This window comes from Oncorhynchus keta, chromosome 14 (assembly GCF_023373465.1).
Source record: "Oncorhynchus keta strain PuntledgeMale-10-30-2019 chromosome 14, Oket_V2, whole genome shotgun sequence".
Classification (NCBI taxonomy): Eukaryota; Metazoa; Chordata; class Actinopteri; order Salmoniformes; family Salmonidae; genus Oncorhynchus; species Oncorhynchus keta.
In genome coordinates, this window is record NC_068434.1 from 2,742,134 (window position 1) to 2,760,309 (window position 18,176).

General features: G+C 40.4%; 1 protein-coding gene across 1 annotated transcript; it reads left to right on the forward strand.

Annotated features, from left to right (window-relative positions):
- Positions 1–8,921: 8,921 nt before the first annotated feature.
- On the forward strand, positions 8,922–13,536 carry LOC127907402 (uncharacterized). Its single transcript, XM_052462656.1, has 4 exons — positions 8,922–8,948; positions 9,066–9,109; positions 9,158–9,349; positions 10,118–13,536. The coding sequence occupies exons 1-4, from the start codon at positions 8,922–8,924 to the stop codon at positions 10,818–10,820; spliced, it is 966 nt and encodes a 321-aa protein (XP_052318616.1). The 3' UTR covers positions 10,821–13,536.
- Positions 13,537–18,176: the final 4,640 nt, after the last annotated feature.

The window sequence follows — 18,176 nt, forward strand, 5'->3', positions numbered from 1 at the left end:
CACGTGCCTGTATGACCTCCCTACAGAGCCTGGGCATGGTCCCGATGAGGTGGCGGATGGTCTCCTGAGGGTTTCTCCTCCCAGACCTGGACTAAAGCATCCGCCAACTCCTGGACAGTCTGTGGTGCAACGTGGCGTTGGTGGATGGAGCGAGACATGATGTCCCAGATGTGCTCAATTGGATTCAGGTCTGGGGAACGGGCGGGCCAGTCCATAGCATCAATGCCTTCCTCTTGCAGGAACTGCTGACACACTCCAGCCACATGAAGTCTAGCATTGTCTTGCATTAGGAGGAACCCAGGGCCAACCACACCAGCATATGGTCTCACAAGGGGTCTGAGGATCTCATCTCGGTACCTAATGGCAGTCAGGCTACCTCTGGCGAGCACATGGAGGGCTGTGCGGCCCCCCAAAGATATGCCACCCTACACCATGACTGACCCACCGACAAACCGGTCATGCTGGAGGATGTTGCAGGCAGCAGAACGTTCTCCATGGCGTCTCCAGACTGTCACGTCTGTCACGTGCTCAGTGTGAACCTGCTTTCATCTGTGAAGAGCATAGGGCGCCAGTGGCGAATTTGCCACTCTTGGTGTTCTCTGGCAAATGCCAAACGTCCTGCACGGTGTTGGGCTGTAAGCACAACCCCCACCTGTGGATGTCGGACCCTCATACCACCCTCATGGAGTCTTTTTCTGACCGTTTGAGCAGACACATGCACATTTGTGGCCTGCTGGAGGTCATTTTGCAGGGCTCTGGCAGTGCTCCTACTTGCAACCTTTGCGTTACCAGTCCAACGCTCTAACCACTAGGCTACCCTGTTTGTAAATGTAAATTTACAAACAGAAAGCCACATTTTCGTATCCTACAAAAAGAAATTGAACTGTATTTTAAGACGGTTAAATGCTCTACTAACAAAAAAGCTGTTAGAATTGTAAGTATATGCCCTTAAGGTCCTTGTGTAATTGTAATGTGATATATTGTACCCCCTAGCCCCGCCCCCAGCCCCGCCCCTAGCTCGATTGTCCATTGTTTGTAATCTATGTATGCTTGTGTTCCCTCATGTACTTTATGTATTGATTTGTTGTTAATAAAATTGAAAACATTTTAAAAAAGGGGGCGAGGGAGGAAGGAAGGATTTTAAATGGACCGCCCTTGGTCGGAAATTCGTCCCTCGTTCATCCTGCAATGATTTTCCAGCCACCGGCTTGTGGGTGCTTCATATGAGCTACGGGGAATTATGAGTGCATGTCTACTTCTATTAAATATATCATTATTAATATACACCTACTGTATGATAGCTAGTAAATTAATTAGCTAGCTAATGTTAGCCTGCCTACTGTATGATAGCTAGTAAATTAATTAGCTAGCTAATGTTAGCCTGCCTACTGTATGATATCTAGTAAATGTATTAGCTAGCTAATGTTAGCCTGCCTACTGTATGATATCTAGTAAATGTATTAGCTAGCTAATGTTAGTTTGCCTACTGTATGATATCTAGTAAATGTATTAGCTAGCTAATGTTAGCCTGCCTACTGTATGATATCTAGTAAATGTATTAGCTAGCTAATGTTAGCCTGCCTACTGTATGATATCTAGTAAATGTATTAGCTAGCTAATGTTAGCCTGCCTACTGTATGATAGCTAGTAAATTAATTAGCTAGCTAATGTTAGCCTACCTACTGTATGATAGCTAGTAAATGTATTAGCTAACTAATGTTAGCCTGCCTACTGTATGATAGCTAGTAAATGTATTAGCTAACTAATGTTAGCCTGCCTATTGTATGATAGCTAGTAAATGTATTAGCTAGCTAATGTTAGCCTGCCTACTGTATGCTAGTAAATGTATTAGCTAACTAACGTTAGCCTGCCTACTGTATGCTAGTACATTTATTAGCTAACTAATGTTAGCCTGCCTACTGTATGCTAGTAAATGTATTAGCTAACTAATGTTAGCCTGCCTACTGTATGATAGTAAATGTATTAGCTAGCTAATGTTAGCCTGCCTACTGTATGATAGTAAATGTATTAGCTAACTAATGTTAGCCTGCCTACTGTATGATAGTAAATGTATTAGCTAGCTAATGTTAGCCTGCCTACTGTATGATAGTAAATGTATTAGCTAGCTAATGTTAGCCTGCCTACTGTATGATAGTAAATATATTAGCTAACTAATGTTAGCCTGCCTACTGTATGATAGTAAATGTATTAGCTAGCTAATGTTAGCCTGCCTACTGTATGCTAGTAAATGTATTAGCTAACTAATGTTAGCCTGCCTACTGTATGATAGCTAGTAAATGTATTAGCTAACTAGCGTTAGCCTGCCTACTGTATGCTAGTAAATGTATTAGCTAACTAATGTTAGCCTGCCTACTGTATGATAGTAAATGTATTAGCTAGCTAATGTTAGCCTGCCTACTGTATGATAGTAAATGTATTAGCTAACTAATGTTAGCCTGCCTACTGTATGATAGTAAATGTATTAGCTAGCTAATGTTAGCCTGCCTACTGTATGATAGTAAATGTATTAGCTAGCTAATGTTAGCCTGCCTACTGTATGATAGTAAATATATTAGCTAACTAATGTTAGCCTGCCTACTGTATGATAGTAAATGTATTAGCTAGCTAATGTTAGCCTGCCTACTGTATGCTAGTAAATGTATTAGCTAACTAATGTTAGCCTGCCTACTGTATGATAGCTAGTAAATGTATTAGCTAACTAGCGTTAGCCTGCCTACTGTATGCTAGTTAATGTATTAGCTAACTAATGTTAGCCTGCCTACTGTATGCTAGTACATTTATTAGCTAACTAATGTTAGCCTGCCTACTGTATGCTAGTAAATGTATTAGCTAACTAATGTTAGCCTGCCTACTGTATGATAGTACATTTATTAGCTCACTAATGTTAGCCTGCCTATTGTATGATAGCTAGTAAATGTATTAGCTAGCTAATGTTAGCCTGCCTACTGTATGCTAGTAAATGTATTAGCTAACTAACGTTAGCCTGCCTACTGTATGCTAGTACATTTATTAGCTAACTAATGTTAGCCTGCCCAGCTGGAACTTCTGAAGAAGGAAAATGTTTTATTTCTACAATTTCCAAAAGAACCAAACAAAAACATTGTTACTTTTAATGAGACGTGTTTGAGCCGTCAGGTGCATTAATAGCACAAATGTTTAACTTATTTGCATTCGTTTTTTACTTCCTTTACTTTGTATGTTGACTTCTCCATTGATGATGTTAAGTTTTCTCAGACTTTTGTTAGCGGATGTACAATCGTTGCAAACTGAATTATGGGGAGTGTCAGGCTCCGGATTGAACATAATTGTACACTCGCAAAGTCGAATAAGAACGAGGGCTTGAGGGGCTTACGTTGCAAACTTCCCTTGCTTGGCTAATCATTTGGACCGCCCCCCAAGGGCATAAGGCGAGGAGGGTAAGTAGACAAGGATGTGTCTTTTAAGTGTTTGGACCACAGCCCATCTCTACATTTTCCTCCCTGGCTTTACCTGTGGGATGCTCTAGCTCAGTGGTTCCCAAACCATTTATAGTCCCTTACCCCTTCAAATATTCGGCCTCCAGCTGCGATTTCACCCCCTCCCCCTTCTAGCACCAGGGTCAGCGCACTTAGGTCAGTAAAGAAAACTTTAAGCTCGTCTCTCAATTCAATAAAACGTGTCAATACTTTGTCCCTTGATAACCACCTCACTTCTGTATGTTGTAAAAGCGTTACATGGTCCCTGCCCATGTCATTACATAGTGAATAAAATACACGAGAGTTCAGGGGCCTTGCTTTAACAAAGTTAACCATTTTCACTTTAGTGTCCTAAACGTCTTTCAAGATGTCAGCAACATCCTCTCGGTGGATGCTGCAGTGTACCCAAGTGGCATCGACCGCTTGCACGCGCGTTACCACTCCACTATGTCTCACTGTCATGGCTTTTGCGCCATCAGTACAGATACCAACACATCTTGACCACCAAAGTAAATTTGATATCACAAAGCTGTCCAGTACTTGTTACCAGTGGTTTGCAGAAGAGAATGTCTTCCTTAATTGACCCCCCCATGAACGTAACGGACAAATACCAGGAGCTGTGCCAGGCCTGTTGACTCATCCAGCTGTAACAGACATATACCAGGAGCTGTGCCAGGTCTGTTGACTCATCCAGCTGTAACAGACATATATCAGGAGCTGTGCCAGGCCTGTTGACTCATCCAGCTGTAACAGACATATACCAGGAGCTGTGCCAGGCCTGTTGACTCATCCAGCTGTAACAGACATATACCAGGAGCTGTGCCAGGTGTCTGTTGACTCATCCAGCTGTAACAGACATATACCAGGAGCTATGCCAGGCCCTCCACGCCTGTTGACTCATCCAGCTGTAACAGACATATACCAGGAGCTGTGCCAGGTCTGTTGACTCATCCAGCTGTAACAGACATATACCAGGAGCTGTGCCACGTCTGTTGACTCATCCAGCTGTAACAGACATATATCAGGAGCTGTGCCAGGCCTGTTGACTCATCCAGCTGTAACAGACTATACCAGGAGCTGTGCCAGGTCTGTTGACTCATCCAGCTGTAACAGACATATACCAGGAGCTGTGCCAGGCCTGTTGACTCATCCAGCTGTAACAGACATATACCAGGAGCTGTGCCACGTCTGTTGACTCATCCAGCTGTAACAGACATATATCAGGAGCTGTGCCAGGCCTGTTGACTCATCCAGCTGTAACAGACATATACCAGGAGCTGTGCCAGGCCTGTTGACTCATCCAGCTGTAACAGACATATACCAGGAGCTGTTCCAGGCCTGTTGACTCATCCAGCTGTAACAGACATATATCAGGAGCTGTGCCAGGCCTGTTGACTCATCCAGCTGTAACAGACATATACCAGGAGCTGTGCCAGGCCTGTTGACTCATCCAGCTGTAACAGATATATACCAGGAGCTGTGCCAGGTCTGTTGACTCATCCAGCTGTAACAGACATATACCAGGAGCTGTGCCAGGCCACGTCTGTTGACTCATCCAGCTGTAACAGACATATACCAGGAGCTGTGCCAGGCCCTGTTGACTCATCCAGCTGTAACAGACATATACCAGGAGCTGTGCCAGGCCACGTCTGTTGACTCATCCAGCTGTAACAGACATATACCAGGAGCTGTACCAGGCCTGTTGACTCATCCAGCTGTAACAGACATATACCAGGAGCTGTACCAGGCCTGTTGACTCATCTAGCTGTAACCATATAATTCACAGGTATGTGAAGTGGTAATTGTTTCAAAACATCTCCTGCCATGTCACTAATGCGTCGTGAAACAGTGTTGTTTGATGAAGTCATTGTCTGTATAGTTTTTCTGTCCTTTTCCCCCAGCATTGTCCAAGCCATATCTGCGGCAGCAGGAAGAATTACGTCCTCCACAAGAGTTTGGGGCTTGTCTGTCCAAGTCACTCGGTAGCTCACCATAGAAGACGTTTCTAGCCCCTCCTTATTAATGCTATCTGTTGATTTTATACATGTCTAACTACTCGAAAGTCATCTTTATTCTTGCTTCTCTGCGCAAGAGTGCAGGTTTCCTGAGAGAGAGAGCCTGTACCTGTATCTGTACCTGTATCTGTACCTGTATCTGACATTGTTGTTATTTCGCTGAACACTAGATGGCAATTTTTGGCAATGAAACGAGGCAACTCAGGCGAGAAACAAAAACCCGACGGCATTACTCATACCCCAGTTTGGGAATACCTGCTGTGTTATTCTAATACCTATTGGTGTGTTAATCTAATACCTGCTGTGTTATTCTAATACCTGATGATGTGTTAATCTAATACCTGCTGTGTTAATCTAATACCTGCTGTGTTAATCTAATACCTGCTGTGTTAATCTAATACCTGCTGTGTTAATCTAATACCTGCTGTGTTAATCTAATACCTGCTGTGTTAATCTAATACCTGCTGTGTTAATCTAATACCTGCTGTGTTAATCTAATACCTATTGGTGTGTTAATCTAATACCTGCTGTGTTAATCTAATACCTGCTGTGTTAATCTAATACCTGCTGTGTTATTCTAATACCTATTGGTGTGTTAATCTAATACCTGCTGTGTTAATCTAATACCTGCTGTGTTAATCTAATACCTATTGGTGTGTTAATCTAATACCTATTGGTGTGTTAATCTAATACCTATTGGTGTGTTAATCTAATACCTGCTGTGTTAATCTAATACCTATTGGTGTGTTAATCTAATACCTGCTGTGTTAATCTAATACCTATTGGTGTGTTAATCTAATACCTGCTGTGTTAATCTAATACCTGCTGTGTTAATCTAATACCTGCTGTGTTAATCTAATACCTATTGGTGTGTTAATCTAATACCTGCTGTGTTAATCTAATACCTATTGGTGTGTTAATCTAATACCTGCTGTGTTAATCTAATACCTGCTGTGTTAATCTAATACCTATTGGTGTGTTAATCTAATACCTGCTGTGTTAATCTAATACCTATTGGTGTGTTAATCTAATACCTGCTGTGTTAATCTAATACCTGCTGTGTTAATCTAATACCTATTGGTGTGTTAATCTAATACCTGCTGTGTTAATCTAATACCTATTGGTGTGTTAATCTAATACCTGCTGTGTTAATCTAATACCTGCTGTGTTAATCTAATACCTGATGTGTTAATCTAATACCTGCTGTGTTAATCTAATACCTGCTGTGTTAATCTAATACCTGATGTGTTATTCTAATACCTATTGGTGTGTTAATCTAATAACTATTGGTGTGTTAATCTAATACCTATTGGTGTGTTAATCTAATACCTGCTGTGTTAATCTAATACCTGCTGTGTTAATCTAATACCTATTGGTGTGTTAATCTAATACCTGCTGTGTTAATCTAATACCTATTGGTGTGTTAATCTAATACCTGCTGTGTTATTCTAATACCTGCTGTGTTATTCTAATACCTATTGGTGTGTTAATCTAATACCTGCTGTGTTATTCTAATACCTGCTGTGTTAATCTAATACCTGCTGTGTTAATCTAATACCTATTGGTGTGTTAATATAATACCTATTGGTGTGTTAATCTAATACCTGCTGTGTTAATATAATACCTATTGGTGTGTTAATCTAATACCTGCTGTGTTAATCTAATACCTATTGGTGTGTTAATATAATACCTATTGGTGTGTTAATATAATACCTGCTGTGTTAATCTAATACCTGCTGTGTTAATATAATACCTATTGGTGTGTTAATATAATACCTGCTGTGTTAATCTAATACCTGCTGTGTTAATCTAATACCTATTGGTGTGTTAATCTAATACCTGCTGTGTTAATCTAATACCTGCTGTGTTAATCTAATACCTGATGTGTTATTCTAATACCTATTGGTGTGTTAATCTAATACCTGCTGTGTTAATCTAATACCTGCTGTGTTAATCTAATACCTGATGTGTTAATCTAATACCTGCTGTGTTAATCTAATACCTATTGGTGTGTTAATCTAATACCTATTGGTGTGTTAATCTAATACCTGCTGTGTTAATCTAATACCTGCTGTGTTAATCTAATACCTATTGGTGTGTTAATCTAATACCTGCTGTGTTAATCTAATACCTATTGTTGTGTTAATCTAATACCTGCTGTGTTAATCTAATACCTGCTGTGTTAATCTAATACCTATTGGTGTGTTAATCTAATACCTGCTGTGTTAATCTAATACCTATTGGTGTGTTAATCTAATACCTGCTGTGTTAATCTAATACCTATTGGTGTGTTATTCTAATACCTGCTGTGTTAATCTAATACCTGATGTGTTATTCTAATACCTATTGGTGTGTTAATCTAATACCTATTGGTGTGTTAATCTAATACCTGCTGTGTTAATCTAATACCTGCTGTGTTAATCTAATACCTGCTGTGTTATTCTAATACCTATTGGTGTGTTAATCTAATACCTGCTGTGTTAATCTAATACCTATTGGTGTGTTAATCTAATACCTGCTGTGTTAATCTAATACCTATTGGTGTGTTAATATAATACCTATTGGTGTGTTAATATAATACCTGCTGTGTTAATCTAATACCTGCTGTGTTAATATAATACCTATTGGTGTGTTAATATAATACCTGCTGTGTTAATCTAATACCTGCTGTGTTATTCTAATACCTATTGGTGTGTTAATCTAATACCTGCTGTGTTATTCTAATACCTGCTGTGTTAATCTAATACCTGATGTGTTATTCTAATACCTATTGGTGTGTTAATCTAATACCTGCTGTGTTAATCTAATACCTGCTGTGTTAATCTAATACCTGATGTGTTAATCTAATACCTGCTGTGTTAATCTAATACCTATTGGTGTGTTAATCTAATACCTATTGTGTTAATCTAATACCTGCTGTGTTAATCTAATACCTGCTGTGTTAATCTAATACCTATTGGTGTGTTAATCTAATACCTGATGTGTTAATCTAATACCTATTGGTGTGTTAATCTAATACCTGCTGTGTTAATCTAATACCTGCTGTGTTAATCTAATACCTATTGGTGTGTTAATCTAATACCTGATGTGTTAATATAATACCTATTGGTGTGTTAATCTAATACCTCTCTCTCTATCAGCTGTGTTACAGGTCGTCCTTTCAGCTGCCTGGTGATAAATCTATCAGCTGTGTTACAGGTCGTCCTTTCAACTGCCTGGTGATAAATCTGTCAGCTGTGTTACAGGTCGTCCTTTCAACTGCCTGGTGATAAATCTGTCAGCTGTGTTACAGGTCGTCCTTTCAACTGCCTGGTGATAAATCTATCAGCTGTGTTACAAGTCGTCCTTTCAGCTGCCTGGGGATAAATCTATCAGCTGTGTTGTTTACTCAGTGGTTCTCTCTGATAAGAACGTGACTTCAAGGTTCATCATGTTCACCTGGACAGAAAGGTTAGTGGTTAACGCGTTGGACGGCTAACCGAAAGGTTGCAAGATCAAATCATGTTCTTAACTGACTTGCCTAGTTAAATAAAGGTAAAATAAATATATTATCTACATATGCAGCTTATTATAGGTTACAGCACACAGACATACTGTACTGTTCAGTAGTTATTATAGGTTACTGACAGCACACAGGCATACTGTACTGTTCAGTAGTTATTATAGGTTACTGACAGCACACAGACATACTGTACTGTTCAGTAGTTATTATAGGTTACTGACAGCACACAGACATACTGTACTGTTCAGTAGTTATTATAGGTTACTGACAGCACACAGACATACTGTACTGTTCAGTAGTTATTATAGGTTACTGACAGCACACAGACATACTGTACTGTTCAGTAGTTATTATAGGTTATTGACAGCACACAGACATACTGTACTGTTCAGTAGTTATTATAGGTTACTGACAGCACACAGACATACTGTACTGTTCAGTAGTTATTATAGGTTACTGACAGCACACAGACATACTGTACTGTTCAGTAGTTATTATAGGTTACTGACAGCACACAGACATACTGTACTGTTCAGTAGTTATTATAGGTTACTGACAGCACACAGACATACTGTACTGTTCAGTAGTTATTATAGGTTACTGACAGCACACAGACATACTGTACTGTTCAGTAGTTATTATAGGTTACTGACAGCACACAGACATACTGTACTGTTCAGTAGTTATTATAGGTTACTGACAGCACACAGACATACTGTACTGTTCAGTAGTTATTATAGGTTACTGACAGCACACAGACATACTGTACTGTTCAGTAGTTATTATAGGTTACTGACAGCACACAGACATACTGTACTGTTCAGTAGTTATTATAGGTTACTGACAGCACACAGACATACTGTACTGTTCAGTAGTTATTATAGGTTACTGACAGCACACAGACATACTGTACTGTTCAGTAGTTGTTATAGGTTACTGACAGCACACAGACATACTGTACTGTTCAGTAGTTATTATAGGTTACTGACAGCACACAGACATACTGTACTGTTCAGTAGTTATTATAGGTTACTGACAGCACACAGACATACTGTACTGTTCAGTAGTTGTTATAGGTTATTGACAGCACACAGACATACTGTACTGTTCAGTAGTTATTATAGGTTACTGACAGCACACAGACATACTGTACTGTTCAGTAGTTATTATAGGTTACTGACAGCACACAGACATACTGTACTGTTCAGTAGTTATTATAGGTTACTGACAGCACACAGACATACTGTACTGTTCAGTAGTTATTATAGGTTACTGACAGCACACAGACATACTGTACTGTTCAGTAGTTATTATAGGTTACTGACAGCACACAGACATACTGTACTGTTCAGTAGTTATTATAGGTTACTGACAGCACACAGACATACTGTACTGTTCAGTAGTTATTATAGGTTACTGACAGCACACAGACATACTGTACTGTTCAGTAGTTATTATAGGTTACTGACAGCACACAGACATACTGTACTGTTCAGTAGTTATTATAGGTTACTCACAAACTTCTACAGATGCACAATCGAGAGCATCCTGTCGGGCTGTATCACCGCCTGGTACGGCAACTGCTCCGCCCACAACCGTAAGGCTCTCCAGAGGGTAGTGAGGTGTGCACAATGCATCACCGGGGTCAAACTACCTGACCTACAGGACACCTACACCACCCGATGTCACAGGAAGGCCAAAAAGATCATCAAGGACATCAACCAACCCGAGCCACTGCCTGTTCACCCCGCTACCATCCAGAAGGCGAGGTCAGTACAGGTGCATCAAAGCTGGAACCGAGAGACTGAAAAACATCTTCTATCTTAAGGCCATCAGACTGTTAATCAGCAATCACGAACTCAGAGAGGCTGATGCCTACATTGAGATCCAATCACTGGACACTAATAAATAGATCACTAGTCACTTTATACAATGTCACTTTAATAGTGTTTACATATCTTGCATTACTCATATCACACGCATATACTGTATTTTATACCATCTACCCTACTCAACAAATTGGATGCAGTCTATCACAGTGCAATCCGTTTTGTCACTAAAGCCCCATATACTACCCACCATTGCGACCTGTACTCTCTCGTTGGCTGGCCCTCGCTTCATACTCGTCGCCAAACCCACTGGCTCCATGTCATCTACAAGACCCTGCTAGGTAAAGTCCCCCCTTATCTCAGCTCGCTGGTCACCATAGCAGCACCCACCTGTAGTACGCGCTCCAGCAGGTATATCTCTCTGGTCACCCTCAAAACCAATTCTTTCTTTGGCCGCCTCTCCTTCCAGTTCTCTGCTGCCAATGTCTGGAACAAACTACAAAAATCTATGAAACTGGAAACACTTATCTCCCTCACTAGCTTTAAGCACCAGCTGTCAGAGCAGTTCACAGATTACTGCACCTGTACATAGCCCACCTATAATTTAGCCCAAACAACTACCACTTTCCCAACTGTATTTATTTTATTTACTTTGCTCCTTTGCACCCCATTATTTTTATTTCTACTTTGCACATTCTTCCACTGCAAATCTACCATTCCAGTGTTTTACTTGCTATATTGTATTTACTTTGCCACCATGGCCTTTTTTTGCCTTTACCTCCCTTATCTCACCTCATTTGCTCACATCGTATATAGACTTGTTTATACTTGTTTATAACTATACTAGGCCAAACACATAGAAAATAAACAACATAGAAAAAAGAACATAGACTACCCACCCCAACTCATGCCCTGACCAACCTAACACAAAGACATAAAAAAGGAACTAAGGTCAGAACGTGACAATAACACACATCATGTAGTAACCAAAAAAGTGTTAAACAAATGTTAATATATATTAACAATCTATATTTTAGATTCTTCAAAGTAGCCACCCTTTGTTTTGATGACAGCTTTGCACGCTCTTGGCATTCTCTCAACCAGCTTCATGAGGTAGTCACCTGGAATGTATTTCAATTAACAGGTGTGCCTTGGTAAAGTTATAATTTGTGGAATTTCTTTCCTTCTTAATGCCTTTGAGACAATCAGTTGTGTTGTGACAATCAAGAACTTTGAAAGTTTCTTCAAGTGCAGTCTCAAAAACCATAAAGCGCTGATGAAACTGGCTCTCATGAGGACCGCCACAGGAAAGGAAGACCCAGAGTTACCTCTGCTGCAGAGGATCAGTTCATTAGAGTTAACTGGCTCTCATGAGGACCGCCACAGGAAAGGAAGACACGGAGTTACTTCTGCTGCATCCCATTTGGTTTGCGCTTCGTGGGACTGTAATTTGTTTTTCAACAGGACAATGACCCAACACACCTCCAGGCGGTGTAAGGGCTATATGACCAAGAAGGAGAGTCATAGAGTGCTGCATCAGATGACCTGACCTCCACAATCACCCAACCTCAACCCAATTGAGATGGTTTGGGATGAGTTGTTAGTTTGTTCATCGCCAAGAGTGTGCAAAGCTGTCATCAAGGTAAAGGGTGGCTACTTAGAAGAAACTAGAGATCTAGATCCATCACTCTTCATTTCCCCACCTGTCTAATTTTCCATTTTTACCTGTATGCTGTAATTCAGATTCTAACTGCAAATGTATTACATTTTTTTTTAAGTTGTCATTTAGCAATGATGACTTACAAAAGCAATTAGGGTTAAATGCCTTGCTCAAGGCCACATCGACAGATTTTTCAACTAGTCGGCTCGGGGAAATCGAACCAGCAATCTTTTAGTTGCTTAAAACTGCTAGACTACCTTTCGCCCTAGAACAGATCAAATCAACCCAACTATAATCAAGCAAATATACAATAAACATCAACGTCCACATCATTTCTCTCTCTGTCTGTTTTGGACAAATGCCATTATTTTCGTCACCAGAAATTTACATATAAGAATTTGTATTTGAAATGGTTATTGTGTTATTGTTTCCATGAGTTTACGGTAACATATTGTATTGATTACCGTACTGTAATTGTTATTGTTTCCATGAGTTTACGGTAACATATTGTATTGGTTACCGTACTGTAACTGTTATTGTTTCCATGAGTTTACGGTAACATATTGTATTGATTACCGTACTGTAACTGTTATTGTTTCCATGAGTTTACGGTAACATATTGTATTGATTACCGTACTGTAACTGTTATTGTTTCCATGAGTTTACGGTAACATATTGTATTGATTACCGTACTGTAATTGTTATTGTTTCCATGAGTTTACGGTAACATATTGTATTGATTACCGTACTGTAATCGTTATTGTTTCCATGAGTTTACAGTAACATATTGTATTGATTACCGTACTGTAATTCTACTTTTCTTTGTATTTTTTTGTTGTTGTTGTAAAAACCTGCAACGACAAAAAAATAAGCGGTGTATATAATTTTTTTCTGCAGCCTTTCTATTTTTGTATTCATTGAAATGTGAGTAGACGTACTGGAACTATCTTTCACAGAAGCCTGAAGACAAAGTTAAACATGTATACAAAGTACTAAAGACAGCAGTGTTTTGTATAAAGTACATCATCAGTGTGTTGCCGCTTTGAAAGAGTCATCCAAACGGTGCCTATGTATCATTTTGTTGCAAACATTCAATTTTGAAAAAGGATTGTTAGGGCATGATTGCAGAGTCAAGAAGTGAGATGTTCATCTCTAAGTGTTGTGTCTCAGTTGGCTTGTGACCTTTGACACAATGAGCCAAATTCCGCAGCAAGTGTGTAAGCAATCGCAAAAAAAAACGGTTATTTCAGCCCTTCAATAGTGAAAAGTGTTCCCCCCCCAATGTTTTAAATCAGAGAACTCTTTGGATGTGGAGTTTTTAAATCTTTGGTCAAATTATGTAAACAATTTATTTATTACCATTTATTCATTATTGCTTTTTAGCTTACCTCACCTGGTATTCCCAGGCGGTCTCCCATCCAAGTACTAACCAGGACCGACCCTGTTTAGCTATGGTATGGCCACAAGCATATTTTCTTTTTAAATCCCATTTTCTACCGAATGCGTCCTCTGGGCACACGACCCGCCTGGACCGGCTACTTATCACACTGCTCGCTTAACCCGGAAGTCAAGTCGCAACTATGTGCTGGAGGAAACGCTGTCCGACTGACGACCAATTTACAGGAGCCCGGCCAATCAAATGAAAACACAGAGTTTCTAGAGCGTGACGAGGACAACAACAACAATTACACTTTTGGTGAAACCAATTTCTACTCACATCATTCTGTGGTATAAACAGCATTAAGTCTGTGGACTCGTGAAATCCATCTCATTGACACAGCGGACAGGATATCGTAACTCTGCCGATGACTTATTTGCAGGGATTGATCACGTGTAAATTGCTACGGCACAGGGGACCATAGCAATCCTTAAAACACAACCCAATTGGTTAAAGCTGTTCTGATGATCTGGTGTTGTGAAATGAAATAAGATAAATTTAACCCAATATATTTTTTCTTATTTTAATACAAATTATTGATTAGAATGTCTATGGCACAATGTTGACCGGGTGAAAAGTAGTCCACTATTTAGGGAATAGGGGCCTAACACACTATTAAGGTATGGCAGGCCACTGTGTGAAGACTGAATCTCCTCATTAGAGAAGACGACAGACAGGCTGTGACCTAGAAACATAATCCCATCACAATCTATTAGCCTTGTCTGTCTAAACCCCTCTGCCACCCCTCCTTAATTATAGGAACATAGACCATGTCTAGACCACATACACCTCCTTAATTATAGGAACATAGACCATGTCCAGACCACATACACCTCCTTAATTATAGGAACATAGACCATGTCCAGACCACATACACCTCCTTAATTATAGGAACATAGACCATGTCCAGACCACATACACCTCCTTAATTATAGGAACATAGACCATGTCCAGACCACATACACCTCCTTAATTATAGGAACATAGACCATGTCCAGACCACATACACCTCCTTAATTATAGGAACATAGACCATGTCCAGACCACATACACCTCCTTAATTATAGGAACATAGACCATGTCCAGACCACATACACCTCCTTAATTATAGGAACATAGACCATGTCTAGACCACATACACCTCCTTAATTATAGGAACATAGACCATGTCCAGACCACATACACCTCCTTAATTATAGGAACATAGACCATGTCCAGACCACATACACCTCCTTAATTATAGGAACATAGACCATGTCCAGACCACATACACCTCCTTAATTATAGGAACATAGACCATGTCTAGACCACATACACCTCCTTAATTATAGGAACATAGACCATGTCCAGACCACATACGACGGTAATCCACTACACCAGTAGCAAACAATGTTATCTCAATGAGACACCAGGGTAGGCCTAAATAAAAGGTTGCAGCTACATTATAATGAAACATACGTTTATTTTATGAAATATTTCCAATTGCAATATTCAGGAAATACTTTCTCAGTCATGTTGGTAAAGACATTATAGTTGGAGTGTTTGTTAGCTTTAGCTACCTTTGAAGAGTAACACAGGGATCCCTGGCTGATCCAAGACTAACAGGAGTTATAAAGAGAAGTGATGGCCCCGTGCATTTTGTCCTGTCCACTCCCGGACAGAAAAATTCTACAATTGTTGATGGGTAAAGGTGAGGAATTCTGTGTATGGAGCATGATGGATGAGCCTATCGGGTTGCCTTTGAAGTGCAAACCCCCACCTCTGGGCATTTGGGCAGCTAGCGCTGCCTGGACACCAACACACCCAGAGGCGCTATATGCTTCCCTCAGCAACACAACAGATAAAAGAAACTTGATATATATCTCGTCAGACGCTGGCAGAGCTGTTACCAAAAACACACCTCCCCTACAGACATTCCAAAGAACCTTTAGACAATGGTGTTTTTAAAAGGAGTTCTAGAATGTGACAAATGCAGCTGTGCAACAACAATGCAACAGTCAAATCTGTCCAGTCCTCTTTTATTTATACCTACTGATGTCATCTGCTTTGCTTGACTTACTTGCAGCCAATTTACTTACCGTACTGTGCTTTGAAACCTATTTACTTTGATATAAAGCTTTATAGAAACATTTGGAAAAGGGTATAAGAAGGTAGTTTATGACGGGGACAAATAACAATGTACCTCAGCTGAATTATGGGAATGGGAAGACCGATCAGAACTCAAAATGTTCCACATTATTTCCTATTACATGTATGTCCTTGGTGAAATGTTAAATTCAAATGGTCACAATTAACATTTACTATTGGACAAATTGTAATTTATCTCTGCAGTGGCTGTGATTGTGTGTCATGGTCTTTCTTCGACCACATTCCTCTTCCTCCTCTTGCTTCCTCTTTGGCTGTTCAATAAGAGCAAATCTCTCTCTCACAATTCAATTAATATATGCCATTTAGCAGACGCTTTTATCCAAAGCGACTTACAGTCATGTGTGCATACATTCTACGTATGGGTGGTCCCGGGAATCGAACCCACTACCCTGGCGTTACAAGCACCATGCTCTACCAACTGAGCTACAGAAGGACCAATTCAATTAAAGGGGCTTTATTGGCATGGGAAACATATGTTTACATTGCCAACGCAAGTAAAATAAACAATAAACAAAAGTGAGAACAAAAAACAACAACAAATAAATAAAATATGTACATAAACATTCAACAAGGTTTTAAAAGGATAACGACGTTTTGAATGTTATATGATCTACTTTTCATACATCGGACAGGAGGTTTAGGAAGTGCAGCTCAGTTTCCACCTCATTTTGTGGGCAGTGTTGCACATAGCCTGTCTTCTGTTGAGAGCCAGGTCTGCCTACGGTGGCCTTTCTCAACTGCAAGGCCATGCTCACTGAGTCTGTACATAGTTGTTCATTTTGGGACAGTAACAGTGGTCAGGTTTTCTGCCACTGTGTCTAGGGCCAGATAGCGTTCCAATTTGATTCTTTTCCAGTGTGTCAAATAGTTCTCCTTTTTGGTTGGGTCCAACCAGTCCCAGAACCAGCTGGCTGAGGGGACTCCTCTCTAGGTTCATCTCTCTGTAGGTGATGGCTTTATAGTGGGTAATTCCTTCCTTTTAGGTGGTTGTAGAAATGAACAGGTATTTTCTGGATTTTGATAACTAGTGGGTATAGTCCTAATTCTGCTCTGGATGCATTGTTTGGGGTTTGGCGTTGTACGTGAAGGATTCTTGTTTGGTGAACGGACCCCAGACCTCACAACCATAGAGTGCAATGACCCCTCCTGTCTCAGCCTCCAGTATTTATGCTGCAGCAGTTTACGTGTTGGGGGGCTAGTGTCAGTCTGTTATATCTGGAGTATTTCTCCTGTCTTATCCAGTGGTGTCCTGTGTGAATTTAAGTATGCTCTCTCTAATTCTCTCTCGGGGGACCTGAGCCCTACGACCATGCCTCAGGACTACCTGGCATGATGACTCCTTGTTGTCCCCAGTCCACCTGGCCGTGCTGCTGCTCCAGTTTCAACTGTTCTGCCTGCGGCTATGGAACTCTGACCTGTTCACCGGACGTGCTACCTGTCCCAGACCTGCTGTTTTCAACTCTCTAGAGACAGCAGGAGTGGTAGAGATGCTCCCAATGATCGGCTATGAAAAGCCAACTGACATTTTCTCCTGAGGTGCTGACCTGTTGCACCCTCAACAACTTTGTGATTATTATTATTATTATTTGACCCTGCTGGTCATTTATGAACAATTGGCCATGTTCTGTTATAATCTCCAACCGGCACAGCCAGAAGAGGACTGGCCACCTCTCATAACCTGGTTCCTCTCTAGGTTTCTTCCTAGGTTTTGCCCTTTCTAGGGAGTTTTTCCTAGCCACTGTGCTTCTACACCTGCATTGCTTGCTGTTTGGGGTTTTAGGCTGGGTTTCTGTACAGCACTTTGAGATATCAGCTGATGTACGAAGGGCTATATAAATACATTTGAAATGATTTGCACTATAACCGAGGGAGGCAGGGTAGCCTAGTGGTTAGAGTGTTGGACTAGTAACCGGAAGGTTGCAAGTTCAAACCCCTGAGCTGACAAGGTACAAAATCTGTCATTCTGCCACATTCCTAGGCCGTCATTGAAAATAAGAATTTGTTCTTAACTGACTTGACTAGTTAAAATAAAGGTAAAAAAAAAAGTAGTTTTAACCAGATCCTAATTGGGATGTCGAGTTTTATGTTCCTTTTGATGATTCGTAGCC